The sequence below is a fragment of the Coffea arabica genome, chromosome 11e (assembly GCF_036785885.1).
Source record: "Coffea arabica cultivar ET-39 chromosome 11e, Coffea Arabica ET-39 HiFi, whole genome shotgun sequence".
Classification (NCBI taxonomy): domain Eukaryota; kingdom Viridiplantae; phylum Streptophyta; class Magnoliopsida; order Gentianales; family Rubiaceae; genus Coffea; species Coffea arabica.
The window spans coordinates 11,965,271-11,983,865 of record NC_092331.1 but is presented as its reverse complement, the minus strand read 5'-3'; the positions used below and the strand labels follow the sequence as shown (position 1 = coordinate 11,983,865).

The following is an 18,595-nucleotide window of genomic DNA, read 5'->3' as shown; positions in this document are numbered from 1 at the left end:
AATAATTCATTAACGGTCTGCTTCTTATTCTTCTTAGCAAATTGACTTGGGTTAAAGGAATAATAGAACTGAGCAGACATGGTGAATTCTATGCTTTTGAATTCTAATAAATTGTCATCTGACTCTTTTGGGATGAAGCTTTATACACCACTTGCCACATTCAAAATAAAGTCCCATTAAGAATATTTATGGTTTCACCTTATGGAGTAAACGTAATCTGAATTACTTGAAAGTGTGGTGGTATATTGCTTTTTACAAAATTCCTTATCCTTGCAAAAGCAAACTAGGACCTAGAGGAATTAAAAAGTGTTTTTATTGGGTATGCTAAAACCTCAAAAGCATATAGATTACTAGACCTAGATTATAATATTCATACATATTGTGGAATCCATACATATTGAGTTTTTCGAGAATAAATTCATCTCTAATTCCATCATTGATGATCAAAGTAACAACAGTCCAACAAAATTAAATTAGCAATTTGTGAAAGAAGGAAAGAGAAATCCTTTGGTCCTGATTTTGTTTTAACTGTATCCAATGTTTCCCTTGTTGAAGGAGACAGAACTAAAGTGTTGAATAAAATACCTATTGTACTAAATATAGAAGAAGACACAGAAACATTTAGTAAAGCTATGATATGTATAGATGTATAGATGTAGCTTTAAAGAAGTTATAAATGATGAAATGGATTCTATAATGTCAAATAATACATAGGTCTTCATGGACTTACCAGTTACCACCTGGCTCACACCCAATAAAAGGCAAGTGGGTATTTAGAAAGAAGTACAACATAAATGGTTCTATCCAATCTTTCAAGACAAGATTAGTTATAAAAGGATTTACTCAAAAAGAGTTGATTATTTAGATACTTACGCTCTTGTGGCACAAATAACTTCAATTAGGCATTTGCTTTGGCTTCCATATATGAATTGCATATGCATCAAATGGATGCTAAAACTGTATTTTTAAATGCTAACTTGAAAGACGAAGTATATATGGAGTAACTTGAGGGATTTATACTTCCTGAAAATGAACGCAAAGTCACTATATAGTTCAAAACAAACTCTTAAGCAATGGCACGAAAAATTCGATAATGCAATCTTAGGTAATGCGTGTATTCAAAATTCACAAAAGAATATTGAGTAATTGTTTGTCTTTACATCAATGACATGTTTATATTTGATATATATATATATATATATATATATTGGCAATAAACGAGCTCAAAATGTATCTTTCTTCGATGTTTAAAATGAAAGGCATTGATGAAGTAAATACTATATTGGGAATTAATAAAAGTTACTAAACATGCAAGAGGATATTCCTTGAATCAATCTCACTATAGAGACAAATTTCTTAATAAGTATAACCATCTTGATATCAAGGAAGCTAGTACTCCTCATGACCATAGTATGAAGTTGATTGAAAATAGTGATAAAATTGTTACCCAATTAGAGTATGCTAGTGCTATAAGGAATATTATGTATATTGCATACTGTATTCGGCTTGATATAGCTTTTGCTTTATGCAAATTGTCAAGATATATAAGTAAGCCTAGTTACTATCATTAGAAAGCAATTGCTAGAGTACTCGGATATTTAAAAAGAATGTAGGATTTGTGCATAGTTTTTTTTCCTGATTATCCATGTGTGCTTTGAGGCCATAGTGATGCAAGTTGGATAACTAGCACGGATGACAATAAATCAGCATCAGATTTGATCTTCACTCTTGGAGGTGGTGCGGCTAGTTGGGATTCAAAAAAACAAACTTGCATTACACATTCAACTATGGAAGTCGAATTTATAGCACTGGCTGTTGCTAGCAAGGAAGGGGAATGGTTCAAAAATTTAGTGTTGGATATAGAGTTGTGGCCGCAACCAATACAATCTATTTCCTTGTATTATACCTATGAGGTGACTGTCTAACGCTTATAGACTGTACAATAGGAAATCTAGACATGCCAGCATAGACATGAGTATGTAAGAGATTTGATCTCAAATGGGGTGATCTAAATAATCTATGTGAAATCCGGGAATAATTTAGTTGATCCTTTGGATTTTATTTAACTTAATAAGCTAGTTACTTAAAATTTATAAGTTGCTTCAATCATTGGTTCTCTAAAGAGAAGTTTATCAGATCTATGACTCTTATGATAACAAATATGTCAGTTTCCTTCGTTAACAAACATTTCTCTTCATTAGTGTTTGAATAGAAATTATAAAATCTCAACCAATACTTAATTAACATGTATTAAGGCTTTGTTATATCCTGGGGGATGAAATACCTTCAGAAAAACAATATCTAAACTACATAAAGCCGCGAAGGCTTACCTACAGTTAATTGTGCCGGTTTCGCTGTGGTTTCATAGCTGATTTCGTCCTTTTTGGTCCTTTCCAAGCTTCCGTGCAGCCCCTTTGGCTGCCGGTGCCTTTTTGCTCATTTCTGCTTTTGTTCCCTTCTTCCAATTGTGCCCTTGTCCTGGTTTCTTTGTAATTTTATGCTCAATTTTGTCCTTTTGTTTGCTGTCCATCCTTCGGCTGCTGCAATTGTTATCTAACAGTTTTGTCCTTTTGTTTCTTGTGCAATCTTCCGCTGCTGCAATTGTTATCTAACTTTATTGACAAAAATATATTAATTTATCGATTTGATTTATTAACTTCCTTCAACATATAACTTCCTTCTTTAACTTTCTCCTTCTTCAAAATATAATTTCCTCTACTCTTTTATATTTATTAACTTTCTCCAAAATATATATATTAGCAAAGATATTGATTTTCTAAAAAATATACAAATCAATAAAAATTCTGTGTGCATCTAATATATGCAGAACAATATAAATTCTATGTGTTACATTATCTATTCGTTGATTTTGAATGAGATAGTAATTCATCAATAAATAAATTGCTTCATGATTAAATGAATAAATACAAATATATGATTTCTTAATTTCTAATATCACATTGCTAAAAATCTTTAATTTATATATGTTGCTTCGATATCACATTGTTAATTTATATACAAGAAACAAGGTACACGCATTGAATAATAAAGATGTTGCTTCGATGATATTCTCTCTTAATTATTGTTTCTCTACTTTTGTTTGTTGCAGCTGTGCAGCCGCTACCTTCCATTCCTTAATGTAGACGTGAATTTTTTGGGCTATCCAAATCTATATATGTTCTTGCATCCTATTTGTGTGCCTTTATATATATATATATGTTCATTTTCTCCAAAATATATATGTCGACAAAAATAATGATTTTTTAGAAAATATATATCGACATAAATTTTGTGTGTATCTAATAAATACAAATCAATTGTGCCACTTTGTATTAGCTTCCATTAATACGACCAATTGTTTTTAAAAATATAGGATAATTTCCCTCTATTTCAAAAATGTAACTTCCATAATATTTGTTAACTACTAAATTATTAATTTAAAGCTTTTGCATTTTTGAGACTATTTTTTGAGACTAAAAAAATATTAAATATCAAAAAATTACGCAGGTCACTAAAAATCCTATGTATATCTAATACATACTAACGAATAAAAATTCTATATGTATCTAATCAATATATATAAATTGATTATGCTGTTTTGTATTAATGCAGATCAATGAAAATTATATGTGTTTAACCTATATCTAATGTATATAAATTAATAATACTGCCTTGTATTAACATATAATACTAGGGGGGAGTGCCCGCGCATCGCGCGGGTGTTTGGTGCCTGTGGTTAAAGAAGCGTTTTCGTTGAACTAAAAATAGTACACTGTGCGGCATAATTAGAGGCAGGTACAATTACGAGACAAACAACATAAGAGCCACCCAATATTAGAATCAGCAAGTTCCCAAAGACAAATAAGTAGATGCAACAAATTCCCAAATATGTACGGACAAATAGGTTTCCCATGATCCAGATAGATAATAGAGTAGTTCAAAAGGACATTATGTATGTCCAGTTATTTAGTGATAGTAATAGTAGTAAAATCTTTTAGATGCTGTAATAGGCAGCATTCAGATACGTTGCTTCTTGGTGGTTTCTTCATTTTGTTTTGCAGGGGTTGTACCACTGGTTCCTTCACTGGACTTTGTAGACGGTGAAGGTGCCAAAGTGGTTGAGCTGTCTCTTTTCTTTGTCTCCACTGCTTGTATTGCAACATCCATTTGTGTTCTTTTAGAGTTGAGGTCTGGGTTGTCGGCTACTTCAGTTGCGCTTATTGCACTTCCGGTATTCTAGGATGCAGATGTTGTTCCTAAATGACAAATATTAGAAAACCACACAAATGACTTGATACCCAGAAAGCTAACTTTATTCCAAAAACCCCACCGAGAGCTTTTTCTTGCTGTTATCCCGAACCTATAACATTATAAGCAAACCAGTCAAATTACAGAGGCCTTCTAAATTTGTGAAAAAATTTGTATGTTGCAGCTAAATTACAAGGGCTAAGTGTCAAATTTTAGAAATTAAGCACACATCGATGCCACACACAGCCCAAATCACCCACATGAACGACAAAATTGCGGGAAAAATCTTACATCAAGCTGAATCACCAGGAATAGCTGCGGCTAAAGAACATTCTGAGATGCTCGGTAGAAAGGCATAAAAAATAGCCCAAATCCCAGAATATTAAAAGGGTGAAACCGAAGAAGACGAAAGAGGAGGCATTGAAATAAGCATAATCAATGCGCAGCCGTTTGGGCATTAACATACAAACGCTTGGCTAGTTAATTGAGGCTATAATGTCGAAGAAATGGGGTCTTTCGGACATCAGCTCGGATGAGAGGGGAAAGGAAGAGGCATGGAAAATCCCAATCCCCGAAGCTGAAAGGGGGGAAACAGATCCAATCCCAAAGGCCAAACATGGAGTCATTAATAAACCCATGTTTATGGCTGTTAAATTCAGGCATAAATGACAGCAAAATAGTGGAGTTCACACCTGAGAGAGGATGAAAAGACAAGCTGGGAATCAGGACGGTAAAGCTAACAATATCATGAGACAACATCCAAAGAATACAAAAACTAATACCCAGATGCAAACATGAAGCTATCCGGAAAGCTCATGAAACATTAGGCAACAATGGCCAAGAACAGCGAGGAAAAAGGCTGTTCAAGTTACAGACACAAACGATTGTCTGTGAGAGCGGCCAAGACTCATTTTAGGCAATTTCAGCCAAAGCGCGAGTCCCAAACGGCTGTCTGCGGCTCAAGAGCTGAACGTGTGCTGTGTAAAGGCCATTTCAGTAATTACACAAACCCACATACTTATATGAGTTGTACCAAAAGCAACAAATGGTTCTAGATTAATTGCACATACCATAAATACCCAAACACGCAACCACATTTAAAGTTTTAAATGTCTATAAAGGAGGCCATTTCGGTTAATATACCCAATCACAGGCTTTCCTGACTTGTACCTTCAGCTTGCAAAACACTTCATAATATAAGGAATTCCCAAAAAGTCCCTACCTATGCGGTTGAAATTCAACCTCCTCTTTAACCAAAACTCAATCTTATATAATATAAGGAAGTGTTATTTATATCAAATAATTATAATTTTGAGACTATTTCTATATTTATAATTTTCTCTCCTTCTTTATATTTATCCACTTATTTATTAACTCGCTTATTAATTAATTTTGTCGAAAGTGTGTATATTGACAAAAATATTAACTATTAAAAAATACGCAAATCACTAAAAATGCTATGCACATCTAATACATAAAATAGCATTCTTTTTATGTTTATTCGCTTATTTATTAATTTTCTCCAAAATATATATTAGCAAAAATATTAAATATGAAAAAATGTAAATTCTTAAAAATCCTACGTACATCTAATATATGCAAATGAATAAAAATTCTATGTGTATCCAATCAGTATATATAAATCAATTATGCTGTTTCGTATTAAATATCAAAAAAATATGCAAGTCGCTAAAAATCCTATGTACATCTAATACATACAAACGAATAAAAATTCTATATGTATCTAATCAATATATACAAATCGATTATGGTGTTTTGTATTAATGCAGATCAATGAAAATCATATATGATTAGCATGCATCTAATATATATAAATTAATAATACTACTTTGTATTAACATATAATAAGTGTTATTTATGTGAAATAATTATAATTTTGACACTATTTCTATATTTATGATTTTCTGTCCTTCTTTATATTTATCTACTTATTTATTAACTCACTTATTTATTAACTTTGTCAAAAGTGTGTGTATTGAAAAAAATATTAAATATCAAAAAATTACTCAGGTCACTAAAAATCCTTTGTATATCTAATACATACTAACGAATAAAAATTCTATATGTATCTAATCAATATATATAAATCGATTATGTTGTTTTGTATTAATGCAGATCAATGAAAATTATATGTGTTTAACCTATATCTAATATATATAAATTAATAATACTGCCTTGTATTAATATATAATAAGTGTTATTTATATCAAATAATTATAATTTCGAGACTATTTCTATATTTATAATTTTCTCTCCTTCTTTATATTTATCCGTTTATTTATTAACTCACTTATTTATTAATTTTGTCGAAAGTGTGTATATTGACAAAAAATATTAACTATTAAAAAAATACACAAATCGTTAAAAATGCTATGCACATCTAATACATAAAATAGCCTTCTTTTTATGTTTTTTCGCTTATTTATTAATTTTCTCCAAAATATATATTAGCAAAAATATTAAATATGAAAAAAATGCAAATTCCTAAAAATCCTAGGTACATCTAATATATGCAAATGAATAAAAATTCTATGTGTATCCAATCAGTATATATAAATCAATTATGTTGTTTCGTATTAATACAAATCAATGAAAATCATATATACTTAACATGTATCTAATGTGTATAAATTTAATTAATTTTCTCCAAAATGTATATATTAGCAAAAATATTAAATATGAAAAAAAATGCAAATCGCTAAAAATCCTACGTGCATCTAATATATGCAAATGAATACAAATTCTATGTGTATCCAGTCAAATATATAAATTGATTATGCTATTTCGTATTAATACAAATGAATGAAAATCATATGTACTTGACATGTATCTAACATATATAAACTTAAAAATAAATCAATCCAATATTTATTGATTCAAAAAACAATTATTCGATCAATAAATACAAATATGTGATTCTAAATTTATAATTTCAAATTGTTAAAAATCCTTAATTTGTATATATATATTTATGAATTTATATTCTTCACTATATTTTTCTTTTAGTTTTTCTAATACTAAACTCTTCCATTATCTAACACACGATTTTGAATCTTTGGTGAGTTTCATACAAATTATATTCCAATCAATATAATTCATACACTACATTGCTACTCTCATTTCATAATACAACTACATTTTTTTCCTATTTTCTATCTCAGGTACTCATTGGTGATATACCCTCGCATATACAAACAGACAACATAGGAGTCATCAATTGCTATCATGCTAAAACTCGATGGATCTTTCAGCTAGAAGGAATAGAAATAACAAAAGGTTGGCCAATACTCACACAAAAACACTTCTTACATGAAGGAAGTGTCATCCTGTTCACCCTGCTCAATGAAAACAATTATCATCTGCAGCTCATCAGCAGAGACTTTATCCAACAGTCATAATTAAATGTGTCCACTACAGCTTCTTGCACATAGCAATTATCTGTTCCCTAAATTTTCTTTATTCTACTTCCACTTATATTTAACAATATAAAAATAAACATATCGAAATTATTTCAAATTATTAATTTATCTCAACTCTTAAAAAATTATTTACATTCCATTAATTTAAATAATATTTACATCCTGTTACTCTTAAAAAAATTAAATACAAATCACAACAATATTACTATATCTATTTATAAATATATTAATCCAATATATTGTTCCTCTATTTATTATTCCAACCCTACTATCATATAAAACACTCTAAACATTAATTATTAAATAAATCTTACATTACTCTTAAACAGTCAATAATGGACACCCCGCGAAACTCGCGGGGCACAATGCCTAGTCACCCCTCAAAGCCATTAAGGTGCTAACAATTTCCATGAAAAAAAATAAAGCCATTAAAGTACTAAAAAATTTCCATGAAATAATCCTTTATTGAGCTGCATTAACAATATCCTTTGGGAGGATTGGTAGTTTCTTCTAGCTGAACCCTCTTTAAGAGGTGTCATGCATATTTGAATTGGAATCAATCAAGCCACATATAATTCTAGACAAACTTCTTTTTTGCTTTTTGAGGATTAACAATTAAAGGCGATTTTGTCTATTAAATAAAATAGATTAGACAAGTGTAAGCACCAATCTATTTGTTTATTTTAAACTTCCGGGGATATGACCGGCAAGACAAAATCAAAGGTCCAATATTTTTTATTGCCAAAAAAGGCAAGATGGCCACTAAGGACAATTGTTACAATTTTTGTCTCTCGTAACCGTTCAAATCTTTCCTCGTCACAGCTAAGGCGTGCGCAAAATTTTGGAATATCAAATGAAGTATGTTGCCGTTGCATCTCTCCAGTAGTCAACTGGGTTGAGTGCTCAATTGGGTTGAGTGCTTAATTGCGTTGAGTTGACTCAACTGGGTTGACTGCTGGTCAATTGCAATAAATTTCCTCTACTTCTCATTTTTAAATGTATTCTTTTTTTTTATATTATCAAAAAATGTATTCTTTTTGTCGTGACTCAAGCATCAAAATGTTGTTTACGTGGTCAAACGTGGATCTATTTCTTGGTCTTGTCCTTTCAAATTTTATGGCAGTACTTTTGGTACATGGTCATGGGAGGATGAGATTAAAAAATTGAAAAAATCATTTTATGTGTGTTTATGCATTTTTTTTAGTTCAAAATTTCAATACAATCCCAGTTGGATTGCTATTTTTTAAAGTTTTGGTAACAAAAAAAATATAACGTATATAAAATAAAAAAATGAGTAAAAAATGTGCTTACGAAAAACATAAAAATTTTTCTTTAGAAAACTATATTCCTAACAAGGCCTTTGTGGGCAAATAATATGCCTGCCAACATCTTGATCTTGCCAGTGGGATTTAGTAGTCAGAGTTTATACTCGTCAGATGACTTGCCTAAGGCGGTTGTCATGAGTTTAAATCAAAGCTCAGCAGTCAAAAGCAAGGATTTATTTACTTCTTGATTAGTTCTCTGTATCTAGGGATTTTTTTTAGTAGTCAGAGTTTATACTCGTCAGATGACTTGCCTAAGGCGGTTGTCATGAGTTTAAATCAAAGCTCAGCAGTCAAAAGCAAGGATTTATTTACTTCTTCATTAGTTCTCTGTATCTAGGGATTTTTTTTGGGGAAAATTATATATAATTTTCTGTACTTTCATCTATTATCACATTATCTCTCTAACGTTTCAAAATATTCACTTCATTCCCTTATGATTTCATGTAAAGTGAAAATTTGATGTAAAATAATCTATGTAACGTAGTTAGTTGAAATATCAATAGTTCCCTTACTTAAATGCTAAATCAATCGATAGTTTAATTACTTTGTATAAAAGCATAGGAAGATTATGCGGATAAATGCAAAAATTACAGGGGATAAAATAGATATTTATACAAACCATAAAGGGGTTATATTGATATTAAGATTTTATTACACGTGCTTTTAAAGCGTGTTTAATATGAACGCTGTAACTGATTGTGCATTCTATCAATTTTCTACTTTATATAAAATTATAGAAGGGTTATGTAGCAATTTTAAAATCATAAGGTGGTTATCTGACATTATGTAAAACTACAAGGGGATAATAAGTAATTTACCCTTTTTCTTTGGCGGTCAGGGAAGGTTGCAAACTCTAGCAAGTTTTTTCAGTATATAAGTACCACCTTCACAAATATTTTCTTCTCATCCTTTCGTCAAATTTTTCTTCACCTCCCTGACAAGGTCATCTTCGTTCTTCCGTTTCTTCCCATCTCGTGTAAGAAATCTATCATTTCTATGCATGACTATGAAGCCTTTCTGCTATTTTTTACGTACCATTTCCATGTTCAATTATGCATTCGTTGTTTCTACATATGATGTGTTTGTTTTTGGCAAAAATTTTTCTCTTGTCGTTGCATTCGATAAATAATGCCAACCGGTATAAATTAGATAGATTTCAACTTATGAATCCCTTGATCATACCTCCCTTTCTCACCTTATGCATAATTTCCTACATCATGACTACGGAAAGCAATGGAACGAACTCAAAATTCTCTATAATATAGCAGCATCTATTCTCTATAACTGGTTTTCAGCCATCACTCAGAACACATGTACCATGAGCATAGGCTATTTTATACGTAAATCATTCCCTCACATACGTAACCATTGGCTTGAAAAGTTTCTCAAAAATATTGGTCATTTTGTAATCTTCAGTTGAAGCTGCAGGTAGAAGCGAAAAACGAAAAGATGTATCAAGTCGTTCGAACCATCATGGGGATCCTCGGTAACTTGTTATTCTCAATTCTCTATTGATCATGCTCTTTTGCTCCCCTTTCTTTTTTTCTTATCTTCCAGCTCATTAGTCTGATAAATACTATCATATATGTACGTACTCCATCATGTTTCAAAACTCGTCCCAAAAATGCCTTTTAAAATACTCAATTTTGTTTGGCAGAGGATGTTATTTTGAACATACATGAATTTGTTTGTATCTGTTTCAGAAAGTTGATTGCCTCTTTTCATACTATACGTATAAACCCTCAAAATATGTGTGTATATGGTGAGTTCTCTCGGATGAAAAAACAAGTAGAACATGTTTCAAGGCTTTTATTTCTGGAAATTCAACTATGCAACTAAAGACAAAATATATCCAAAAGGCTTCTACCATATACACTCTATGTTAGTTTTTCATATGTATTTATTTTATTTTATTTTATTTGTTTGTCTACATTAATATTTCTATTTGTGGTGGTTTATTACAGCTTATATAGGATTATCGGTCATTTTTTGAACATTTTTTTTTGCAGGAAACTTCACCTCCTTTTGTCTGTTTGCCTCTCCAGTGTAATCTCTCTCTCTCTCTCTCTACACAATCACATACGTACACTCACACGTATAATAAGTGTCGTTCCATCGTAGAGTAGACAAAGTTGTTTTGCTGTTGTAGACGTGTTTGTTGTGCTTTGTTAAGTATTAACAAAGTTGAGAATTTTAATTTTTGCCTCAAGATTGAAGAAAGTAGCAAGTATACTTTCAAAATCAATTTATAAAAAAAATTATACATTTTCAAAATTGGCATGGCAGACTTATAATAGTCAACTTATCTATGTGAAGGATTCCATCCAAATTGACATGGCAGTCTAATTATATTGGGTTTAGTCAACCATAGAACCAGTTCCCTTTCATAGTCTAGTGTTTTTTTTTTTTACCTATTTAGCTTACACCTCCTAAAGTTTTCCTTCACAAGTTGACAGATCTAGAAGAGCCAAAAAAGAAGGAGTAGTAGTCTTATTCCGGTCAATTTATGTGGAAGTATTCTATAACAAAAAATTATGGGCAAATTACACTTTACCCCCTATGATATAGCTAATTTTCACATAACCCCCTATAGTTTTAAAAACTATATATAACATCTTTATAGTTTGGATTAAAGTGTCAAAATGACAGAAATGATCATCAGTAACGGAACCTATAAAAATGTCAAAATTACCATTGTTTAAAAACTAAAATGGCTGAAGTGACCAAAATATATAAACATAATATGCATGACACTCTAATCCCGTATAATTTTATATTTTACCATATAACCCTCTTATGGTTTAGTACTTTACCATATAACCCCCTTATGGTTTTCAATATATATACATAACCCCCTATGGTTAATAAATAATTTTCAACTTTATATATGGGTATTTTTGATATTTTAGTTGAGTTTGTTATGGATTGCAAATTTCATCACTTTGACACTTAAATTCAAATCATGAGGGGATTACGTATAGTTTTTTGAAATCATAGGGGATTATGTAAATAAATACTAAACAACAGGAGGGTAAAGTGTAATTTGCCCAAAAATTATTATACTAGCAATATAGTAGTAAAGTAAGGAGTAGTAGAGGTCAATATATGTGGAAATATTATATAACAAAAATTATCATACTAGTAATAGTATTACTGTATCTTGTATACTTTGACTTGATTAATGTATATCTAATAGATTAATTAGATTAATTGGATTTAGTCAATAGTAGGGCCAGTCTCCTGTTCTTGTTGGAGCGAACTAATCCAATTTTGTACTAGAGCAGAGTTATTAGATCGTTACTTAAAAAAAAAAAAAAGAAACCTAAAAGCAATCAATAGAGGTTGCTTTCTGGCTAACCACAACCATGTTGGCTTTGATTGTCAATCCCTCAAAAAAAAAAAATATGTATGACTTGACTCCAATTGGATGGTCAAAATAGTAAGAAAGGATTCCAATTGGACACGGCACAACACCAACTTGGATACATAGGACACCCCTTAAAAGGGTTCAGCCATATAAACTACAGATCATTGGAAGTGACATTCACGTAGCATGGAAAAAGATAAATTCATAGAATTTTCTATCAAACAATAATTAATTCCATTGATTGAGAATTGGGTCAAGAAAAAAATAACCCATTTTCCACCTCAGAAGTAATTAAGGCTGCTTTACATCAAATATATATAAAAGTAAAAACACAAAATACAACTGAATTTTAATTCACTCGAATCAAAGGGCATGTAAAGTAGTCTAAGTATATTTTTATATGAAACCCAAAAAAATATATAATAATTTCCCTTTTTCCTGTTTACTTAATCGAGCTAGAAAAGTGGAATTAATTAATGTATAATTAGAATCAAAAGAAGTTTCTCTTAATTAATTAAGAGAATGGAATTAATATATTTAGCATTTATAATGAGTTCCACTTACAAAAATAAAAGCTTTTACAACTAAAAAATCATCTGAGTGAAATCACAATATTGGATGGGGATTGAATTTGTGTACTTTACAAAGTTAACATTTTTGCCCAATAGGCATACACTTTTACATGCAGTCGTAGAGCAAGTATTTGACATGTATCATGCATAATTTTGCAAGCGGGATTTTTTAAGCAAAAAAAAAAAAATCATGATTGGTAATTTATTTATCAAATGCAATCTAGGTCTGTATTTTGTACTAACCAAAATCTCTTTTGGGGGATAAATAAACCTCTATTGATTGCAGGTTTACTTTTGCAAGGATCGTCAAGATGAAATCGGTGGAGGAATTCCACCCTTACCCGTACCTTGCTGGAGCGTTGAACTGCTTCTTCTGGGTCTTCTATGGATCACCAATGGTTCACCCAAACAGCATACTTGTTATCATCACCAACAGCATTGGCTTCGTGTTGGAATTGGCCTATCTGGCCATATTCTTTCACTTCTCACACAGTAAGAAACAGAGGGTATGCACTTCTTTCCCCCAAATTCATCCTGCATCAATAGCCCTTCTTGCTTATCAGTGGCAGAGCAAGAAATATTTTAATTCATAAGTGGCAAATAATTTCAATTCTTCCAAAGAATAATTTGAAATAATGGTATTCGCAGAACAAGTAATGACAATATGTTTATTTAATAAACATAAATAATATAACTAATACGATCAAATTCATACACACAAATTTTTTCTTACATATGTCTCACAATTTTCTCGTATTCAATCCCTCAAAAATATTTTATTTTAAATACGGAAAACAATCAGTCATCCAAGAGTCAATCCTACGGAGAAAAAGGAAGACGGAAAAAATGTGTAAACGCACGACACAACTTTTTAACGCAAAAGTATAATTGTGGGTTAAATGAAAGTCTATAAGTTGGAAGTTAAAGACCTAAAAGTGCCGGTTAAATATCTAGAAAAGATGTAGGGAGGGTTGTGAGGGTTAAAAAAAAAAGGCGTTGCAAACTGTAGTCATGGTTCATATTGGCTTGTTACATAAATTTGTGGGGCAGAAGAAATAATTTCCAAACAATTTCAAGCCTATCACAGGCAATTTTGTTTGGCCCGTGGAGGCACGTGCCCCCACTGGCTTATATGTACATCCACCAGTGATGCTTGTAACAGGCCAACTGTAACCCCTCAACCCAGCAGAATATATAGTATTCAACTCCAGGCTCAAGCTATTCTGTTCTGTTTTGGTCTGGTTGCACTTTCTAGCATAAGAATATATATATTATAAACTCATCAAGAACTCTCCCTAATTAAAACTCCTGAGGCTTTGTTTGAATATAGGGAAAGTCAAGAGCAGGAAAGTGAAGTAAAAGAAAATACAAATCGTTTTCTATTTTACGTTCGATTATCAAGAAAATTTTGAGGGAAAATGGGAAGCTAGTGATAGTTACGGGCAATTATTAAAATTTTTATATCTGTCCAACCATTTTTTTTCAAAATCTTAATTACAAATTCTGTAGGATACAAAATGCAAGAAAGTGAAGGAAAGTGCAAGAAAAATTTTACAAATTTGCTGCTAACTAAACATATACTCGTAAGAGAAAGAGTAACTAATTTTTCTTCACTTTCCCACAGTTTTCTTGTTTTTTATCCTTTCAACTTTTATCCATCCTGGACTTGAACAAATATGGATGACCGACCTGCTTTGGTATTAACTCATCCAAAAGATTAACGTTTCGATCCAGGATCTGTTTTTCGGTAATCTTAATTCGTGTTGTCTGTCATTTTGTCCATACCACCGTACTATTGAAAATATATATGTTGTACTCAACATATAGCTAGTACTGATAGCTACCTAATTATACTCTTTAATTGACTGGGCAATATTATAACCTTAATTTGATGTGCTGAATTTCCAGTTAATAGTAGTGTTTGGCTTGATTGGAGAGGCTGTTTTCGCAGCTGGCATAGCTCTCATAACTTTGCTAGTCTTTCACAATACTGACGGAAGATCTTTGTTCGTTGGAGCCATCTGTGTTGCCTTCAGCATCATTCTGTCCGCCTCTCCGTTGTCTATTATGGTAAGTAGTATTTATTGCTTTCGATCAGAACATCTTTTTAAGTTTTCCTGGAATTTTCGTGATGAATGTTTGATTTGTAATGTTGTCCCCGCAGAAACAAGTCATCAAGACAAAAAGCGTCGAATTCATGCCGTTTTGGATTTGTCTGGCAGGCTTCTGTAACGGCACTGTTTGGGCTGTCTATGCTTTGCTCCCCTTAGATCCCTTCATCTTGGTAAATTCATGCTTCCGGAGTTTCATCTATTGCACCCTATATATGTATATAACAAAATTCTCATCCATTAAATTTAGCTGAAACCTGTGAACTCATTTTTTCTTGAAAGCTAGCTGTATGCACTAGTTGGCTAAACTTCACTGTAAATTGGTTATCAACTGCCGATGTCTGTGCTTTGTCGTCGTGTAGACCGGCAACGGAGTTGGAGCTCTTTTGGGATTCGTCCAGCTCTGTCTGCACACCAAATATCGCAAAACTACTCCAAAGGGAGGCAGCAACGACATGCCTGGCAAGCCATCTGAGTTGCAGCTCCCAGTCTCACAGAACCAAGTTTCTGTTTGATTACACCTTCCATTCACAAACCTGCCCTAAAATGCACCAAGAAACAAAATTTTTTTTGGCGGTTTGGCTTCTATATATCATTTTAGTGTTGTAATTCATTTCATAGTGTTGCGAGTTGATAAAGCGTTTTGTAGCCATATATACGGCTGGGAGGACTTTAAGAGTTTAGCTTTTGCAATTTTGTGCTTGGGTCGTTAATTAATTTCAGCATTTTATAATTAAAAATATCGTATTTTGATCCTCACAACTATTATTGTTGTTTGGGTTGGCCTTTTGTTTCCTTGTTGTTCAACAAAATTTATAAGAAAGAAAATAAAGATTTTGTGACATGTGATGGAATCTAACAAAATCATGCTCGCAGCATCCAAGAAAAAAAAATTTTTTTTTTTGCAAGCATTGCAAAAAACACTTGGCATCCTCGGTTACATCTTTCCTGTGCCAACCCAATGCCACCTCTAGCATTGCGCCAAGTGTCCTGTTATTATTTGCACTTTAATTTTCTAATAATTCAAATTGGTTTGGTTTAACACAAGTTTTCTCTACCCTCTAAAACTTTGAACCAAAATTAACTGACCGGTCTAATTCATATACCAATACTTTCATCATTGATTGCCTTCAAACTCTTTCATCGTTGATTGCTTTGAAAAAGCCAAAAAGAGAAAAGTCCTTGAAAGTAGTAGTGTCATCTCCACTCCGATGAGGTCCACACTTCAACGACGTCATCCTTTTGATTCCTCCACCAGCTCCGCCATTCCACGTGGCGTCATCTCCATTGCCGATTGCCTCACCGTCAAAGGCGCCGAGGACGTCCTCAACAAGCCCTTCTCTTTCGAGCTCTCCACTAGCAGGGATACCATGTACTTCGTGGCTGATTCAGAGAAGGAGAAAAAAGATTGGATCAACTCCATCAAACGCTCAATTGTGCAGCATTCTAGGTCCGTTACTGATTCTGAGGTCATTGATTACGATAGCAGCAGGGCTTAATTTCCGCCTTTCTAATGTAATTTTGGCTTTGCCCTTCTACTTGTAGACTGGTCCTAGTATTTACCATTTGGTGGACACTTGGGATCCCTGTAATCAATTGTAGACTGGTCCTAGTATTTACAAGTAATTTCCGCCTTTCCATTGCACCAAGTTTTCTAATAATTCAAAGTATGAATTAGATCGGTCGGTTAATTTTGGTTCAAAGTTTTAGAGGGTAGAGAAAACTTGTGTTAAATCAAACCAATTTGAATTATTAGAAAATTAAAGTGCAAATAATAACAGGACACTTGGCGCAATGCTAGAGATGACATTGGGTTGGCACAGGAAAGATGTAACCGAGGATCCCAAGTGTACAAAAAACAGTGTTTTCCTTTATCAAAGCAACATGTTCAGAAATTCAAAATACTCCTACTTCCTTTCATATACATTTCTTTCTTCTTCCTATTTTTTCCTATGCTTTTCTACTTGTACCTTATAGAGCAAATTAATGTAAACAGCCAGCAAGTATAAGAGTAAATGACCAAAGAAACCAAAAGCCTACCTGCATAGAGCCCTCATGGCTTGAGCGCTAATCTTTGATCATGTTAGGAACTCAATTGAGTTTCTGAGATTAAGCTATGCAGCTGAACTACCAGATTGTAAGAAGAAAGGAAGAAGAGAAGAGAAGAGAAGAAAAAAGAGAGAGTAGACGACAGAGAATTGAGAAGAGGAAAATTGTATTGAGTTTGTTACAATTCTATTATGACCCTATTTTGGGCTCCCTTCATTATTTCTAACAACCAGGTAGTTAGTCTTAACCGACTTAACTACTACAATTAAGCCTACTCGAAAACTACATCGTTTTGTCTACTCAATCCGTGATTACAATTCAATCAGCTTGATTTCTTGATCTAATCATTCTCTATCCTAACAATTCCCTCCCCAATAAGAAGAGTCTTGTCCTCAAGTCTAGAAGTCAGGAAACTGATTCTCAATAAAGGATTTGTCCTCCCATGAGGTCTCTTCATAGTTCAAATGATTCCACTTGATCAAGAATTGAACGACACGTTTTCCATCTTGCAAAATAGCTCTTGTCGCGCCCCATTTTTCGCGAGAAAAATAAAAATAAAGGTGGTTTATAAAAGATGTGATCTGATTTAAAAATAAATGACAGGGGGACCTAGAATGGGACTTTAAAAAATGCGACAATTTGGGTCCAAAATTTAGTCTAAAAGGGTTTTGAAGAAAAATTAGGAGTCGCCACTTGGTATCGAGTTTAGGTGTACCAAATCACCCAAAAAGTGTATTTAAATAAAATAAAATAAAACCCTTTTCGACAACTCCAGGTCTTTGAAAAATAAGAGAAAGTGGATTCGGGAGTCACGGTTGAAGAAAGGGAAGGCAAAGGTTCGATTAACTCAAACCTAAGGCACCCTTTCAACCTAGTCTAAGCTAGTTGCGAGGTTTAATCAAAATTTTCCTAATCTAACCCTTAATTTATCATATTTGGATGTTTCCTACATGGATGCAAATCTAAATTTATAAAATATCGAAAGGGTCAAAATATCCATTCAAGGGTTTAATCGAACCAATCGCATTAATTGCGAAGGCCACAATGATTCCTTGAAAGTGTCACGAGTATGCGGATGATGAAATTAAAATAAAAGAAAAGAAATTAAATTATATACATATATAAGTGATCAAAGAAAAAGGGAATGCAACATAAAGGGTACGGGAGGCAAAAACTCGTGACATAATTTTCTTATACATGGATTAATAGGGTATTTAAACTAAAAAGTTATAATCACCCATTTCCCATGTTTGAAAAATAATTATCCTAACATGAACAAGCAAATGAACTAGCTTAAATGAGATGCAATTCTAAATGACATGATTAGTACCTATAGAGAGTAAGGGATAATATAATAGGGAATATCATGCAAACGAGAAAAGATCCTAAAAATGAAAATATGCATGAAAATGTAATGAATGTTACACAAAGATGAATCTAACGCAAGACGGCCTAAAGGGTCTAGCGTTGGACTAGCCCATTT

General features: G+C 32.4%; 1 protein-coding gene across 1 annotated transcript; it reads left to right on the top strand.

Annotated features, from left to right (window-relative positions):
* Positions 1 to 9,954: 9,954 nt before the first annotated feature.
* LOC140020986 (bidirectional sugar transporter SWEET7-like) lies at positions 9,955 to 15,856 on the top strand. Its single transcript, XM_072071668.1, has 7 exons — positions 9,955 to 9,989; positions 10,430 to 10,499; positions 11,023 to 11,059; positions 13,239 to 13,458; positions 14,861 to 15,022; positions 15,117 to 15,236; positions 15,426 to 15,856. Exons 2-7 carry the CDS (start codon positions 10,463 to 10,465, stop codon positions 15,576 to 15,578), a joined length of 729 nt encoding a protein of 242 aa, XP_071927769.1. The 5' UTR covers positions 9,955 to 9,989; positions 10,430 to 10,462; the 3' UTR covers positions 15,579 to 15,856.
* The last annotated feature ends 2,739 nt before the right edge of the window (positions 15,857 to 18,595 follow it).

Bases quoted from the DNA above. Each gene is read 5' to 3' on its own strand.
- LOC140020986 (XM_072071668.1), top strand. From the start codon at position 10,463: ATGTATCAAGTCGTTCGAACCATCATGGGGATCCTCG. The intron at 10,500-11,022 runs GTAACTTGTTAT...TTTTTTTTGCAG, and splicing joins AACCATCATGGGGATCCTCG to GAAACTTCACCTCCTTTTGT. The intron at 15,237-15,425 runs GTAAATTCATGC...GTCGTCGTGTAG, and splicing joins CCTTAGATCCCTTCATCTTG to ACCGGCAACGGAGTTGGAGC.